The 16,992-nt window shown below is 35.4% G+C and overlaps 1 protein-coding gene across 1 annotated transcript; it reads right to left on the bottom strand.

The window, feature by feature from the left end:
- Window positions 1–6,805: 6,805 nt before the first annotated feature.
- On the bottom strand, window positions 6,806–7,741 carry LOC119536409 (olfactory receptor 52J3-like). The gene has a single exon (XM_037839182.1). It carries the CDS (start codon window positions 7,739–7,741, stop codon window positions 6,806–6,808), a length of 936 nt encoding a protein of 311 aa, XP_037695110.1.
- Window positions 7,742–16,992: the final 9,251 nt, after the last annotated feature.

Below are 16,992 nucleotides of genomic sequence, written 5' to 3'. Positions count from 1 at the left end.
TACGCCATTCTCAAGGCAATCATCTGCTTTCTGGCAACACAAATTAGTTTAAAAATTCTATAATGTTTACATGGATAAAATAACTAAAAAATAATAGATCTATTGAGATATAAATTCACATAAAATAGAATTCAGCCTTTGAAGATGTACAATTCAGTGAGATGTACAGAATTGTGAAACCATCACCAAAACCTAATACCATAAATTTTCATAATGACAAAAATAAATCCCACACCTATTGGCAGTCACTCCCATTCTCCCTTCCCTACAACCCATTGCAACCATTAATGTACATTCTGTCTCTCTGGATTTGCATAATCAAGATAGTTCATGTAAATGAATATTCCAATATTCATTGTGGCCTTTGGTACTGGCTTCTTTCAGTTAGAATAATGTTTTCAATGTTCATTCATGCTGTAGCCTGTATTAGCACTTCATTCCTTTTTATGCCCAAATAATCCATTTGTATGAAATTAACACATTTTATTTATCCATTCATCAGTTGATGGACATTTGGGTTGCTTCCACTTTTAGCTCTTATGAACAATGCTGCTGTGAACATTTTATTATAAGTTTTGTGTGGACACATGTTTTAAGCTCTCTTGGGTATACCCCTAGGAGTGGAAATCCTGGGTCATATGGTAATTCTATGTTTAACATTTTGAGGAACTGCCAAACTCTTTTCTAAATAGCTGCACCATTTTACCATCCCACCTGCAATGTGAATAGAATTCCAATTCTCTACATCCTAGTCAACACTTGTTATTGCCTGCATCTTTTTTTTAGCCATCCAAGTGGATGTAAAATTGTTTCTCATTGTAGTTTACTGACTCAAAATTCTCTAATGATTAATGATGTTGGGTGTCTTTTCCTGTATTTTCAGTCATTTTTTTTTCCTCAGGGAACAAAATACTCAAATTTTGTCCATATTTTAATTCGGTTATTTTTGCAGTTGTATTTTAAATCAGATAAGAGGGAAAGAGTTAGAAAAATGCATTTATACTCTTGTATATTTATTTTTGTAGTTAACTTTATGGTGTTCTTTATTTCTCCATTGGGTTCAAGTACCTATCTGTGTCCCTTCATTTCAGCCTGAAAGAATCCCTGTAGTACCTTTATAGGCCAACTGTGTTAGTAACAAATACTCTCAGTTTTGTTTATCTAGGACTGTTTTAATTTGTCCTTGATTTTTGAAGGATAGCTTTGCTGGGTATAGAATTGTTGGGTAACAGTTTTTCTGTTCTAGCACTTTGAATGTATCATTCCCTTACCTTCTGGACTCCATTATGTCTATCTAATGGGAAGTCAGCTGTTAATCTTACTGTGGATCTCTTATATATGTGATGTCACCTTTCTCCAGCTTTTTATGCAATTCTTTGTCTTTGACTTTCAGCAGTTTGACCATAATAGGTCTAGGTGAGGATCTCATGAGTTCATCCTTCTCTGAGTTTGTTCAGCTATTTGTATGTGCAGATTGCTTTCATAAAATTTGGGAAGTTTTGGATATTTGTCTCTTTCTCTTTCTCTTTTCATTTTGGAATTCCTGTTGAATGTGTATTGGTTTTCTAAATTTGATTTAGACAATCCTTTTCAGTGTCCTCATTGCTTTTATGGAGCAGTGAATTTCAGTAGTTCCTTAGTCTGTCATTCCAGAAGTGCTCCACTATGTACTTTTTTAATGCCTGCTTTGTTAAACTGAAAATCATACTCTGATATTCATCCATTGTGTTTCATGTATTAGTAGTTTGTTGCTTTTATTGCTGAACAGTATGAAATTATGTGGATATAGTCATTTAACCATTCAAGAGTTGAAGTACATATGTACTGTTTCCAGATTTTTTGGTGTGTGTGTGCGTGTGTGCTTTTTTTTTTTGCAAATACAAAAAGATAGTCTATGAACAAACTTTTACAAGTTTCTATATGACCATATACTTTTAACTGTCCTGAGTAAATATCAGTTGCATAATGACTTAGTCATAAGGTAGATATGTTTCCTTTTTTAAAAAAATGATTGTTTCCCCAAATGGTTGTATCATTTTACATTTCAGCAATGATAAGTGAAATTTCCAGATGCCATATATCCTCACCATATATTTAGAGTGATCAGTTTTTCTAATTTTAGACATTTTTGTATGTAGTTGTGTTAATTTGCATTCCCCCATAGCTAATAATGTTGAGCATCTTTTTGTAACCTTATTTGACATCCCTATAGCTTCTTTGATGAAGTGTCTATTCTAATATTTTGCCCATTTTAAGTTGCTTTTTGTTCCATAATCATTAAACTTTGAAATATTTTTATGGATTCTAAACACAAGCATTATCATATATGTGTTTTCCATATGGTTTCTCAGTGTGGCTTGTTGAACGGCAGAAGTTCTTAACTTTGATAATCTGTAGTTTATCTTTTCATAGATAATCTTTTTGGTGTTGTAGCGAAGAACCTTTTTCAAATCCAAAGTCCTGAAGGCTTTCTGCTATGTTTTCTTATAGCAATTTTTTAGTGTTAGGTTTTACCTTTACATCTGTGTTTCATTTGCTGTTAATTTTTGTATATTGTTCGAGGTAATGATTGACTTTTACTTTCATCATATATAGATGTTCAGTAGCTCCTGTAATATATGTTGAAAAGACTATGTTTTCTTCATTTAATTGCATTTGAAGCTTTGTCAAAAATCAATTGATCATATAAACATGGATCTATTCCTGGATTCTCTTTTCTGTTCCATTTGTCTATTTTACCAACATGATGCCAATACCATATTGTCTTGATATTCTGACTTTGTAACAAATCTTCAACACAGGAAGTGTGAGACCTCAAACATGTTTCTATTTTTCAAATGTACTTAAGTTATTCTAATTCATTTATATGCTTGTATAAATTTTAGAATCATCTTATCAATTTCTGTGCACAAAGATTCGTATATTATTTTGAATTATTGTAAAAACTAAAGAAATGCTTAAATGACAAAAATAGTGTATTTATTTGAAGATGTCATTAGGCTACCATAAAATAAAAGTACATTAGAAATCTATACTTGACGTACACAATTTTATTTACAATTATACATGGAAATACATACAACAATTTATAATTCCAATAATATGAATCAATCATACACAACAACATGTGAAACAGCATCAAAATGTCAAAAGTCTTTGCATCATTGCAATATACATAACATTCATTTTTCTCCCTCTAATTTATGGAATTCAAAAGATTTAAATAATGACCATGAAATGATTTTATGATTAAAATTATCAAAAATAGCTTTCAAATAATAGATGCTAAAAACTCTGGTTGTCCATGATTTTATAAAATAACGTGGCAGGCTCTGTTGTCAATATGGCATTTGCCATTCCCCCAAAATTCCCTAGAAATATTAAAATTGAATTTAAAGATAAGTGAATCATTTATACACCATAAAAATTAACAGGAGGAATTATTATAGTAACAGACTTAGTAGCCTATGATTTACCTGTAAACACAAGTGATAATTATATTTCAAGGACAGGAAGGAATATAAATGTTTCTCTGTGTCTTAAGGTTTTCAAGTCAGAGACAAGAAGGAACAAATGGCAAATTCCTAAAGGATTAAGTGGAACTGCATGGTATTTGCACTATACAAAATCCACGTCCCAGGTGGGTTTTGTAGTTGATCCCTTTGTGTGCTTTGTAGGTCCGACCGCCAGCTACAGGGAATGTTGGTGACTGATAACCTTCAACTCTTTGATTCATCTTTTGCCCAATGAGGGCTTATTTGCCCCAGGTCAAATCCCGTCCCAGACAAGTCCCTGTCATGTCTGGTTGATGCAACAGTCTAGGGCTTACCCACCTCACACCAGTTCAGGACAACTCTAAAGGGCTCTTCCAGCTCCAGTGCCCCCTATACTGTTAGGCTGAGGCTTTCATTGTCACTACATATCAGTTTCTTTCTTTCTCTTATTTAATCCACCTGTCCTTGTATTGACCATGAGAACATACCTGTATTAGTTTTCTATTGCAGCTGTGACAAATAACCACAATTAAAAAAAAAATAGTGTTACAATTTACTGTTTTATAGTTCTGTTGATTAGAAAGCTGACCTGTTTCTCACTGGGCTAAAATGAAACTGTTGGCAGGTCTGCATTCCTCTCTGGAAGCTCTAAAGGAGGACCTTTTCCCTTGCCTTTTCCTGTGTCTAGAGACTTCCCTCACTCTTTGGCTCATGACCCCTTTCCTCTGTCTTCAAAGATAGGAATGGAGGGCTGAATCTTTCTCATATCACATCACTCTGGCCTCTCTTCTGTTGCCATGTCTCCTTATCTGACTCCCATCATTCTGCCTCCCTCTTCCACTTTTAAGAATGCTCGTGAGTACATCAGTTGGGCTCACCTGTTTAATCCAGGATAATTTCCCTGTCTTAGAGTCAGCCGATTAGCAACCTTAATTCCATCTGCATCCTTAATTCTTCCTTGCTATGTAATTTAACATAGTCATAGGTTTCTGGGATTAATGCATATTTAGAGGGCCATTATTCTGCCTACCAGAAAACATAACTAAGCATCCTACCTGCAAGTCTCCATCTCAGAATTTGCTTTCTAAGAAACTCAAGTGTGCACAGGTTGTTCAGTTAGGGTATTTGAAAGTCTAGCAGGGAATCACAAATGCAAAGAAAAGTTCACAATAAACAGTCACCAAGCATTCAAAGATCATCTACAACACACAAGGAGCTAAAAATATACTAACAGGCTGTGTTATTATATTATAAAATTTATTATAAAATAACTTTATATTTTATTATAGAAGTTGAAAATTTCCTAGAAAGAATAAAAGATGGAGTATCAGAATGTAAGGACCTATTGAATACTGAGTATGATAAAAAATAAAATCAAAAATTGAGTCAACATAATGACATTCAGAAACGCCAAAAATAAAGATGCTTCCCAAAGAACAGAGAAAAAAAATCCTAGCAAAGGGTGAAAAATGATTGACATAATATCTTTCATTAACAGCATTAGTTGCCAGAAAAAAGAGAAATTCAGAGAGCTGAGAGAATTTTTTCCCAGAAATTCCAGAAATTTCTACTTTATCTTTCAAATGTGAGGGGCAATTGAGGTCATCTTTAAATGTAGAAACATAATTAATTATTACCAGAGCAGGAGGGTTGTGGTTCTGGCAAGGGTCAGCACAGGGAATGCTAGAAGATGTTCTACATGAAGATTAGTGAATGCTGGAGAGAGAAGATATTCATGAAGATTGTAGGAGAAATAAATTATTTAAAATTATTTAAAGGGAATATGATATATTATACATGATATTACAAAGAAATACATACAGGGGTGTGTAGAAATTTCTAATTTTAAAATAATGATAATACCATATTTATTAGAAGAAGGATACATAAATAAAATCAATGTTATCAAACAAAACAAGAAGTATTTTAATTTATATAAATTAATAACAAATTAACAAAAATATTGTGATTGGATGTAAAATTAAAAGTGTACTGTGATGTGTATAAAACACATGCTTAACGTTTGCCTTTGGAAAATTAAGAGAGAAACTGCATTGAGGCAGTGCTAGAAGTTGATTTCAACCAGAATGTTAAGTATATATACATTATATAACATATTTGAAAAGAGTGAGTGTTAAAATTTGTTAATTCTGGGTTGTGGGTACAACTATATCTGTTATATTTTTACTTTAGTTTCTTTTTTACAGATTACAAAAAAGAGAAAATACAATAATAAAAAATAATGTAAATGAATGTGAAAAGGTCGATGATAAGAAAGACCATTGCTTGGGAAATCATATTATTAAATCAGTTGGAAGTCTGTCAGTTTCATGTGAAATAAAAATGGTGATTCATAGCTTGTTCTGACAGTGTCTATGTTAAAGTCTGTGTGTGTGTGTGCATGTGCGTGTGTGTGTGGGTGTGGGTGTGTGTGTCTGAAGAAGTAGATCATGGATCTCAAATGAGAAGGCTTGGACATGGGGATGGAGTATTTTAAGATCAAATGTAGACTGAGAGAACACTGGATAAAGTGGTGAGTAGAGACCAACATGCATCACACAGAGAAAAATACCACATTTAATTAGATGACAACAAGACCATCCTCATGCTTATGCTGTGGGTCTGAATGCAGAGAGGCAACAACCAGTGATATGCGCTATTGGTATTAGTAAGACATAGTTTTGAGATTATATGTTTGTTTTGGCTATCATTCCTCTGAATCTTAGGTAGTTGGCAGACCATTCCACTTCAAGATACAGATTTGGCAATGATTTCTTTTAAAACTATGAACATTGCTTTTTAAAAGCAATAGCCAAGTACAAATTCCACATGTGTGCTAGTGGTTCATTGACTTATCTCTAACAATCAGAATGACTCCAGAAATACAGTAGACATGAAATGTATGTAAATAAATGAAAAACTGAATGAATGAATGCAAGAATGAAGGTATGAATAAATTAGGATAGAGGGTTAACTGTCCAGTGCCACATTTCTCTAAAACAGAGCATGAGAGACCAACAGTAATATATATTCTTTTACCAGAAAGGAAGCAGCCTTTTGTTATCAAGAACTCTGCGTGAGGTCTTGCAGAGGCCATACAGATTCCTTCCAGGACAACCAATTAGCATTTGACTTTGAGACACAGTGAGGCTTCTTCAAGTCCTAGAATTATACTTGAAAACAGTCACAAACAAACCAACTTGTATCACAAACTTGCAGCAATGTTAGAACCAAGAGATATTCTTTAACACAAAAACCCACAAGTCTTCCTAGCTGGATCAAAATATTTTGTAAAGGAAGGTGATAGAGTCTCAGTTTTTGGTGAAGACATAGCACACTCGCTCTCGTATCTGTTTGGTCCTCACACTATAAATGATGGGGTTGAGCAAGGGTGGGATTACCAAATAGAGGTTGGCCACAAGAATGTGAATGTATCGTGGTATGTTGTGTCCAAATCGGTGAGCAAGGAAAGAGAAGACAGAAGGGATATAGAAAACACAGATGACCCCAACATGGGAGCCACAAGTGCTTAGGGCTTTTAGACGTGCATCCTGGGATGGGAGGTGGAAGACAGCACGGAGGATGTAAACATAGGAGATGGCAATAAGGACCAGGTTCAGGACAAAGAAGGAAACAACAAAAAGCCCATAGATAGCATTGATATGGATGTTTCCACAGGACAATTTTGCAATGCCCATGTGCTCACAGTAGGTATGGGCTATTATATGAGCCTGACAAAAGGGTAGTCTGTAGATGAGATAGATCATGGGAAGAGTAAGCAGAACTGGACGAATTATAATGCACATACTAATGCCCACCAGCACCTGAGTTGTCAAGATGGTTGTGTAGTGGAGTGGAGCACAGATGGCCACATATCGGTCAAAGGCCATGGCCAGTAGGACCTCAGCCTCCATGCCAGTGAAGGCGTGTATCAAAAACATCTGAGCAACACAAGCCCCAAAGTTAATCTCATGAGCATCAAACCAGAAGATGCCCAGCATGCGGGGCACAGAGGTCGTAGAAAGAGCCAAATCAATCGTTGAAAGGATGGCCAGGAAGCAGAACATAGGATCCCAGAGGGTCTTCTCCACCTTGATGACCAGCAGAATTGTGGCATTGCCGAACAAAGCCACCAGGTAAACAGAGCAGAAAGGCAGTGAAATCCAGGCATGGAACTTTTCCAGTCCTGGAATTCCAATAAGGAAAAATGTGGCAGGGTGAAAATTGCTGCTATTATGGTATATCATCCTGTCATAGATAAGAAGAGAAACTGTTTCTCCTGTAGGAAAAAAAGAGAGATAGACCAGAGAAAAAGAGAGAGAGAGAGAGAGAGAGAGGAGAGAGAGAGAGAGAGAGAATGGAGAAAGAGAAGGAGAAAGGGAGGAAGAGAAAGGGTGGCATATCAATTGCTAGTTGAAAAGACATTTGCTACATGAGCACTGAGGCTCTTATATTGAACCCTCCCACAGCCATATGAATAGACCAAATTCAGAACATCCATTCCTCCTGCTGACCGAGTTCTAAGTCTAAACAAAAAAGCTTATAGCAAGCAGATGTTAATAGTAAGAGCTTATCCATTCACTTTGGAAGAGAATAGAATTTGCTCTCTCTTGGAATCCACCCTATGTTGAGTGACCCTGGAAATATCAAGACTGTGTTATAGCACAGAGGCAGTCAAAATGCTTATCAGCAGTCTGCAATGAAAATAACTCAAGGCTCAGTTTGTAGGCACCCCACAATCAAAACCTGCAGAAAGTTTTCTGTTGACTCCTCATTATTTATTGACAGAGGCATATCTGCAAAAACTCTGACCCAAGTCCAGTAGCCTCTCAGACAGAGGTTTTCTCTTTTAGAAACAGATGGTTTCAGATAAGTGCTGGCTCCTTGACAAGTCCTGGACAGGAACAGTCATTATTTATGATGGACAGACTGTGTGGAGTATCAGCTGAGAAGGAAAAAGTAGAGTTGTCCAATGCTATTTGCATATGTCTTCTCACTATCCACACCACTTCAGTTATTCTGGAAGCACATGCTGATTTTAACCCTGCTGTAGAGCCAACACTTGTTTGGTTCACTCCTTCTCCTAGTTCAAGACACTGGAATGTGTGTAGAAGATAACACTGAAAGCCTCAGATGTTTATGATATTAGGGAAGGTATTACGCATAGCTGTCTGGGTTAGCATTGTCTCAATGGAGAAAGAATCAACTTCTGCAAAACCTAAAGGGCATGAATAAAGATCTCTAAGTAATGTCTTCAAAATCCTAGAAAATGAACGAAGCCAATCAAGATTAGGTAAAAGTCTTAACCTGGAGCCTGTGGTAGAGCAGTTATAGTTCAGAATAAAGCTTTTATCCTTGGAATAGCTCCAATTTCTTTCCATCTTTGTGATCTTTTTATTAACATTATAAATACCTGAAACATCGAAGGTGGGAAATGATGCCTGTCCATCCTTTCTGAGTTTAATCCCAAAGATATTGCTGTAAAGTACACTTACTTTCTTATTTGTATTGTATAAAAACATAGACACCATAACTACTTAAAATATATATCATCACTCAGTAGAAAGATAATAGCCAAGGTCAAAACTCTAGAGTCCCTGCTGCTTACTTTGAGCTTAAATCTAGGAGGCAACTCTTAGCAGAAAGTCTCTTCTGGCCTCATTCCTTCCTTCTGACATAGAAATTTACTTCATCCAAGGGAATACTCAACAGGATGGAATTAAATACCTTGATCTTCCTGAAACTGTTTAAAGATAATCTCATCACCATTTAAAATTTTATTCCTGCCTGCTGCAGTTTGACTACAAGGTCCTTTTTTCCAGCCCAATCTTTCCATGTCCCTCTGTTGACTGCAACACCTACCACCAGAGTCAGCAGCTAAATCACATCATTCTTCCATGAGAATTGAGATTTATAGAAAACATCAAGCAGCACATCAGTGAGTCCTCCTTCTGAGCAGTGCACAGAGGAGATGTTTATATTAGGCTTCTAGCCCTGAAGGTAGAGTTCTAAGAAAAATCCCATTGAATCTCAATTTTGGAGAAAGCCCTGGGATCGACATCCTCAGAGACTGCTGGCAAACTCCTAGATTCTTGCTTCAGGAACAGAAAAGCCCAAGAAAACCAAGAAACAAACCGAAATGCATGCAAATAAAGGGTCAAAAAGGGTAGTTGAAACACATAGCTATTGTCATTTGTACTTGACATATGTGAAAGTATATATATTTCATCTCCATCTGAGTGTGAATCTGTAGCCCAATTATATGGGTTGCTAACACGCTACATGGAGAAGGAGCTGGCTAACTTCATTCAGATATTTTAACCTTTATGGAGGGCTTTTTTTCCTGGCTTATTTTAATATTTCCCTTCACTGATAGTTTGTTCCCATCTAACATACCCTGCTTTTGTGTTTCCCTGATTAGCTATGAGGACATATCATGCCTATGCCTCAATTTGCTCACTATAAAATGGGAATAATAATAATAGTACCTCTCCCATTGGGGCAGATTGATGAATAAATTAAATGTATATAAGGCATGTAACACAGTGTCTGGTCCATAGCAAGTGGCTAGATTTAGTTAGCTTTTATTTTAAGTCTCAGCTCACAAGAACAATAAATGACTAAAACAGATCAAATAATCACACTACCAATTCTATAACATTTTCCCTCAACTTTCTAATGATGATAAACATTTTCTCTCTAATTTTCTAGTCAGTAATGTATATATCTGGGGGATCCTAGAAGAATGTGAGTATTTAGAATACAAGAATCAATATAAGATACAAAAGAATAGATTACAAAACATGACCTTGCCTATAATCCCCATCATTCCATGCAAACATCAAAGCTATTTTCTATAAATTCACAATTATTGTTTTATGTACATATGCAATGGAATATACTCTTAGGTCCAATCAGGTCTTTAGGCACAATGAGTCAATCGTAAGCAAATCAAAGGTACATTTCTTTCCTTGCTGAATGTGAACAACAAAACATCTGACCTTAAGAGCTTTAAGGTATCTTTGATCCATGAGGGGAAATAACCTTAGGATCAAGATGAGACTAAATCTCAACACCAAATATTAAAAACCAACTTGGATCTTGGTGACATGATTTAGTTATTCAATCAAGTCTTACACAAAACCAGACCAACCTCTTAATTTTATTGTTGAGAGCTAATAAATTCTCTTTAATGATTAAGACTGTTATCTTTACAGATATGTACAATGTAAAATATCCCAACAGATACACATTTAATTCCTTCCTCCCTCCCTCTCTCCTTTTCTTCCTTTCTTCTTTATTTTTCTGGAGACCTCCCTCCCATAAGCCCTTTATGTATCCCACTGGTCTTATGTATCTTCCTGGGAAATACATTTCACTACTCTCCTGTTTGGAGTTTGTTTTTGTTTTGTTTTTTAATAAGAAAGTAGAGAAAAATTTAATAAATGTTGGAGTGGAAAAAGCCAGTCTAAGCAAATGAAGTCTAGAAGCGATAAAAACATTGATAGTTTTGAGTATATATATATATATGTATATATGTGTGTGTGTGTGTGTGTGTGTGTGTGTGTGTGTGTGTGTGTGTGTATTCATAAACTGTGTGCCAAAGGAAAACAAAGCAAAACAGAAACAGATTTCTAGGAGAAAAACAAAAAACACAACAACAACAACAACAAGAAAAACCTTCCTATCTTGGAATTTCAGCTGAGGTCATAAAGCTGAAATAAATAGATGTGAAGTATCCTAATACTAAAAGCACCAGGATCACTGGTGAGGATGGTGGAGTAGTGCAGTGGTCAGCAGACAGCAATAAAGTAGTCAAAGGCCATGGCCAGCAGCAGTGAAAACTCCAAAAATGTGAAGGTATGGATAAAGAATTACTGAACAAAACAAGCTCCTATCTGGATTTCCTGGGCCTTCCACCATAACACAGTCAGTATTGTGGGGAGTGTAGATGTGGACCTGTCCAGGTCAGTTATTGCCAGAATGAACAGCAGGTAATGCATGAGCTGGTGGAGTGAGGGCCCATTCCAGACAACAGAGAGGATGGTGATGTTGCCTGCAAGAGCCACCAGATATGCAAGACAGAGTGGAATTGAGAGCCAGACATGAACAGACTTCAGCCCAGGGAATCTCACTAAGAGGAAGGTGGGCTCCATCACATCACTGTCACTCCAGACCACTATGGTGCCAGTGCAAAAGGCCTTTGGTTGCAAGAGATGAGATGAGCAGAGATAACAATGTCACAGGCTTTAAAAATTTACATTGATTAGCAAGCTCCACCTTATCCACAAAAAAATCAATTTTCAGTGTTTGCCAATTCACTTACACAGATGTTAAGCATTAAAGATCTCCCAGACATTTGAATCACCAGTTCAGGAAATTTGTAGAGTTTGAAGAACTGTTCACCTCTGTATACAGGGACATGTGAACTCTGCTAGGTTGAAGTCAGGTTTACATCACAGCCTTGCAAAATTTAATGTACATGCAAAATAGAGAAATATAATCCTTGAGATAAATTATGTACTTTAACACAACAAAAACTAAGCTACATTGACATCCAAGAATTTAGCCCCTGATCATTTCCTAATCATACTTTAGATTCTCAAGGTCACCTTTATCTATTTGATCTCATAGTTTCAATGCATTTTCTTGTCTTTAAAAAAAATGTATAAGATCTATGAGAATGTAAGAAAAAATGAGAAAAGTATGCTTAATTTTTAGCATTTGATACCTTTTAGTCCTTTGAAAATTTGAAAAACATGTAACCCCCATTTATAGTGGAAGTCATGACTGATTTCTTAAGTCATAATAAAGAAATAAAATTTAGAGAATAATATCATGAATGAAGTTTTGGTATCTCTTTATATGTACTTAATTAGTAACGTGAGTAATGGTTTACAGCATTTGTTTTCATTTTGCCATTCTTTGCTTGATAAAGATTTTCAGTTTTAAAAAAATCACTCATGTTTATAAACACCTTATTCTTTTCAGATATATCAAATGACTTAACTGGCCAAGTACTTTATCTGAGTATCAATTCATTTCTAATTTCTAATTCATCTATTTCTTCCTCCAAGAACTCGAATGATCTTACATATGTGGGTGTAAAGCAAACATCAGCAACCGTTATATATTTCTCTTTAACTTACTATTCATAGTTGTAGGATTACATTTTAAAGTCTGGATTTACTGTCTCTCAGTTTTATCTTTCCCAATATTTGATAATATGATATTTTCTGCTTTTCTATCTACTTGTTATACAGCTGACTTACATACTATATCAATCCCTAGTATAGCTTCTATTGTCCCAAGTCATAACTGAGGGGTTTGGAGGAAGGAAACACAGAGCCAGGACTTCAGAAAAATCATAAATACCTCTCCCTATTTCCCAAGCCCAGGCCATTTCTGATCCATATGTTCTTGATCTTTTTTCCCCAAGGCTCTGATATTTTTGGTTCTTCTGGACATTCTGTGTGAGTACAGTGGGCCAGTTTTTCTCCTTCACTATTGAAAATATCACATCCCTTTTCCTCTTATTCTAAAGCCCTTAATATTCATTTCTAATAAAAACTTGTATGGAATTTATTAATATGGCAGGCAGTGTTCTAATCACTTTGTATATGTTTATTTAACTACCATATAGGAGATACTATTATTATCCTCATTTAATATAAAAGGAAAACTGAGGTAGCAAAGAAAGCATTTTGGCAGGGTTATAGACTAAGATGTGGTAAAACAGGGTTTCAAGCCCAGGTAATAGGGTTCCAGACTCTGTGATCTTAATCACTATGATACACTGTCTCTCCAGTATGGAAAGAGGCAAGTATAGAAATATGTGCCTTGCCAATGTCCAAGGGTAAAGGAAGGAACCCATCCCAAACCCTCAGATCAGTTTTAGTGATAGATTTTACAACAGTTATTTTTACATTTTTTTAAATTATAAATATAACTTCTTTTGTAAATTCATTCCACCTTTCCTTTTTAGCTCTTTTCTTTGTATTAATTTAGTCTCCCCCTCTTTTCCCAATCCATATTTCCTGTGTATAAAACCCCATCCTCTAGATATACTATTTTCATTCCCTAACTTTGACTTTTCTCTCCATTGGGCTTTCTACTGTGCTTTCTTCTTTATTTTTTATTTTTATTTTTTTTTTTTTTTTTCCCATTTTCTATACTCCTGTCTGCTTTTATCTCTTTTCATTCTTCATTTCTTTCCCTCAAATCATGCTGTCTTCAGTATATCCATTGTTTTCCCCTGATTTTCTGTCTTCATTTTGTCTCTTAAGCAGCTCATTTTTCTTCTGTTTCTCTGTCTTTTCATTGTCTCTTTTTCTGCCTCTATATGTGTCTCAAGGAAATTAGCAGATCAATGTTCTACTCGCAGCAGACAGCTCCACTGAGTTTTCTTTCCACCTCTTGAGGAACACAGGATACCTAAGTGGCTTATCCTGATGTTCCTCTGGTTTGGCCTAGTTTCTATTCAAGCTCCCTGATAAATAGCTTCCCTTATGAAAGGTCCAGGTGTCTCCTGGCACAAGGAGTGAAGTAAAGAGCCACTGTTCCCTGTGTCCCCCAGATATAAACAAGACACAAGCAGTGTTACCCCAAAGGCACCTTTTTGGCATTCTTTAGCCCTGACTCCTCAAGACAGGGTCTCTGATTAGCAAAGACATTCTAGACAACAGTCTTTATTGCATTTACCACTTCCAGTTTCTTTTTTCTACCTTTAGTACTAATTTCATTTATCAGGTGACCTCTTCCTGAGTGGTAGGAAAAAGATTTATTGTGCCTAACTTGACCCAATGGAAAAATTGAATTCATTATCCTTCACAATATGAAATGATGTATTTTAGTGTAACTTAAAAATTGGGAGTTTTTCTGAATTTATATCAATAAAATAAAGATATTTTGTATCTTTATATGAGTGTGTGCCTCAGGCTCTCAGGGGTCATTTTTCTTCATTTTTTAATATAAAACAAGTTCTATAATTGCTCCTGGTGCTACACAGTTACATCAGGTATTGTCATTGCTCACAGTGTGGTCGGAGAGATGCATGGTAGCAACATTATCCATGGTAAATGTTTTAAGATGAAGGCCTTGTGAAAAGGGTTCAGTGGCACCAAATCCGGACAGGATAGAGAGATATCAGGAAAACATTCATTGAGGATCTGAGCAAACAGAGAAAAGGAAGGGCATTCCATAAAATGGGGATATCTTGTGCAAATATATCCATCAATGAGGAAGTGTGGCATATAATTTTGGAAATGTATGTAATTTTGGTGATTGGATAACAGCAGTCAAGGTAATCAATGTTCACATTATGAATGACGATGTCCTCGTGTTATAACATAAGACATTATTGTGTGGATAACATTAAGAAATTAAAATTTTGATAGAATTACATGATTGCACTTTAATTTTAGCACATTGACAACCACAATAAAATTTATTTAAATGGGAAAAATTAGGCAGGAACACCAGTTAGAAATAAATTTCAGTAATCCAGAAATAAAATGATGGCGGTTCATCTTTCTCATAATTACACTCCTTTTGTTTTCCTTGTTTTTTGTGTGTTTGTTTCATTTTGTTCCCATAATGACTAAAGATAACTCATATTAAGACATAGTAGAGGTGATTTCTATTCTTTTTTTTTGCTGATTATGGGTTATATTTTCCCACATTTTCATAGGATTAGTAAGTTTTTTATGTTATTTTGAAAATTATGGATTCTATGTTGTTCAGAGTCTGAATTTTGTTGTCTCCCTTTTGAAATGTTGAATTTTATTATGGCATTTGGTTAATTTGTTTGTGTGTTGACTATATCCTTTCATAGGGTAGGTATGGTGTTGACATTACTGTAGAGTTAAAGAAACAGTATTCTTGGATTTGACTTTTCTGGGTGTCAGCTAAGTGTCTGGGATGTGTGGCAAGTTCTTTTCTACTGTGACTTGTATGTAATAGTGCTGAGCAGACTTGGAATTTTTGTTCGCCTCATATGCCCTTAACAGATATACTCTGCCAGACCATGCAGACTTTTATTCTGGGCATGCACAATTTTATATTTAGTCAAAGATTTAAAGATTCCCTTTGCAGATTTATGTAATCCCTTCTCTGCAGAGCTCCCTTCTCTCAGGTATCTTGAAACTCATACTCCAGTAACCCAATCTCAAATGTCTCTCTATCCAGCTAAGCAGTTCTGCTGTGAGCTGCTGGAAGAAACACAGAAACCCAGGGACATTGTGTGACTCACCTTGAGAATTTAACTTCTCTTAGGGATCACAGGCCTGCTCTGCATTTTAGTCAATGTCTAAACATAGCTCTCATATATTACGTGCCGTTATTTGTATGTCTACAGCAAGAGGGCTAGTTGAGTATCAGTTACCACATAATTTCTAAGAAAATACTAAAGTAATTTTCATACATGAATTTTTCTTTTTATTGTGCTTCCTATGACCCTTCTTAGGAAGCAACTAGAAGCTGTGCTCCTTTGAATGAGGAAGTAAACCAAGATAGAGGAAAACAGAGGATCTTTTGAAACAAGAGAACTACAGAAGAGAGACAAAGGGAATTAAAAATTCTGGAACAGAAGTGACTGAAGATCACAAACAACACCTGTGATTCTAGTCTAGAAATGGTCAGTCCAGAATGATTACTGTCACCAAGAAAACTTGACTTTGAGTAAATGAAAAAATTTCAAGAGGATTTCTTTTGGTGGAGAATCTTGGAAAAAAAGTGATATATTAACAAAAACAAAGACTATTTAAAACATAAGGAAATTTTAATTCCAGGACAAACAAAATAGAAGAGAAATGTAATCATCATAATATGGGGTTCCACATAGGTAAACAAAATTTACATAGACAACAAAAACTAAATGGTGAACAGTGAACTAACCACAGTGATGGAAAAACTATTATGAGGATTAGAGGGAAAGATAAATGTGTCCTTTGTTTTTCTTTTGATTTTGGAGTGTGTGTCTGTGTGTGTGTTTGTTGGGAACTGTATGGAACAAGAGAGCTAAATCCTTACTTCTCTCACAATAAATGAATAGTAGAAAACCAAATGTGAAACCTCGAGAGATAGAATCATGTTTTTGGAATTATGAAGGTAAATGTCAGAAAAAGCAGCTAAAGACTTAAAAGTGTTTATCTCTGAAAGCAGGATGCCTGGTTGTAGAGGTAGCAAAGAAACTTCTTTTAATTTGGAAGGTAATTCTGTCTGTATTTCATGAACAAAGTTGATAGGAATGAGGCAGAAACAATGAGAAAATACAAGGGAATATCATGGATGGGATCCTGGAGCAGAAAAAGACATTAGATTAAAACTCAGGAAATCTTAATAGAGAAAGAACTTTAGTTATACGATATCACTATCAATATCAATAATGTATCAAAATTGGTTCATTATTTGTAACAAATGTACCATACTAATGGAAGATGTTAATAATAGGGGAAACTTTGTGCAAGTTCTATGGAAACTCTCTGTACTACTCAAATTT

Source organism: Choloepus didactylus, chromosome 6 (assembly GCF_015220235.1).
Source record: "Choloepus didactylus isolate mChoDid1 chromosome 6, mChoDid1.pri, whole genome shotgun sequence".
Classification (NCBI taxonomy): domain Eukaryota; kingdom Metazoa; phylum Chordata; class Mammalia; order Pilosa; family Megalonychidae; genus Choloepus; species Choloepus didactylus.
Note: the sequence above shows the minus strand (reverse complement) of the source record. Positions and strands in the feature narration are given on the sequence as shown.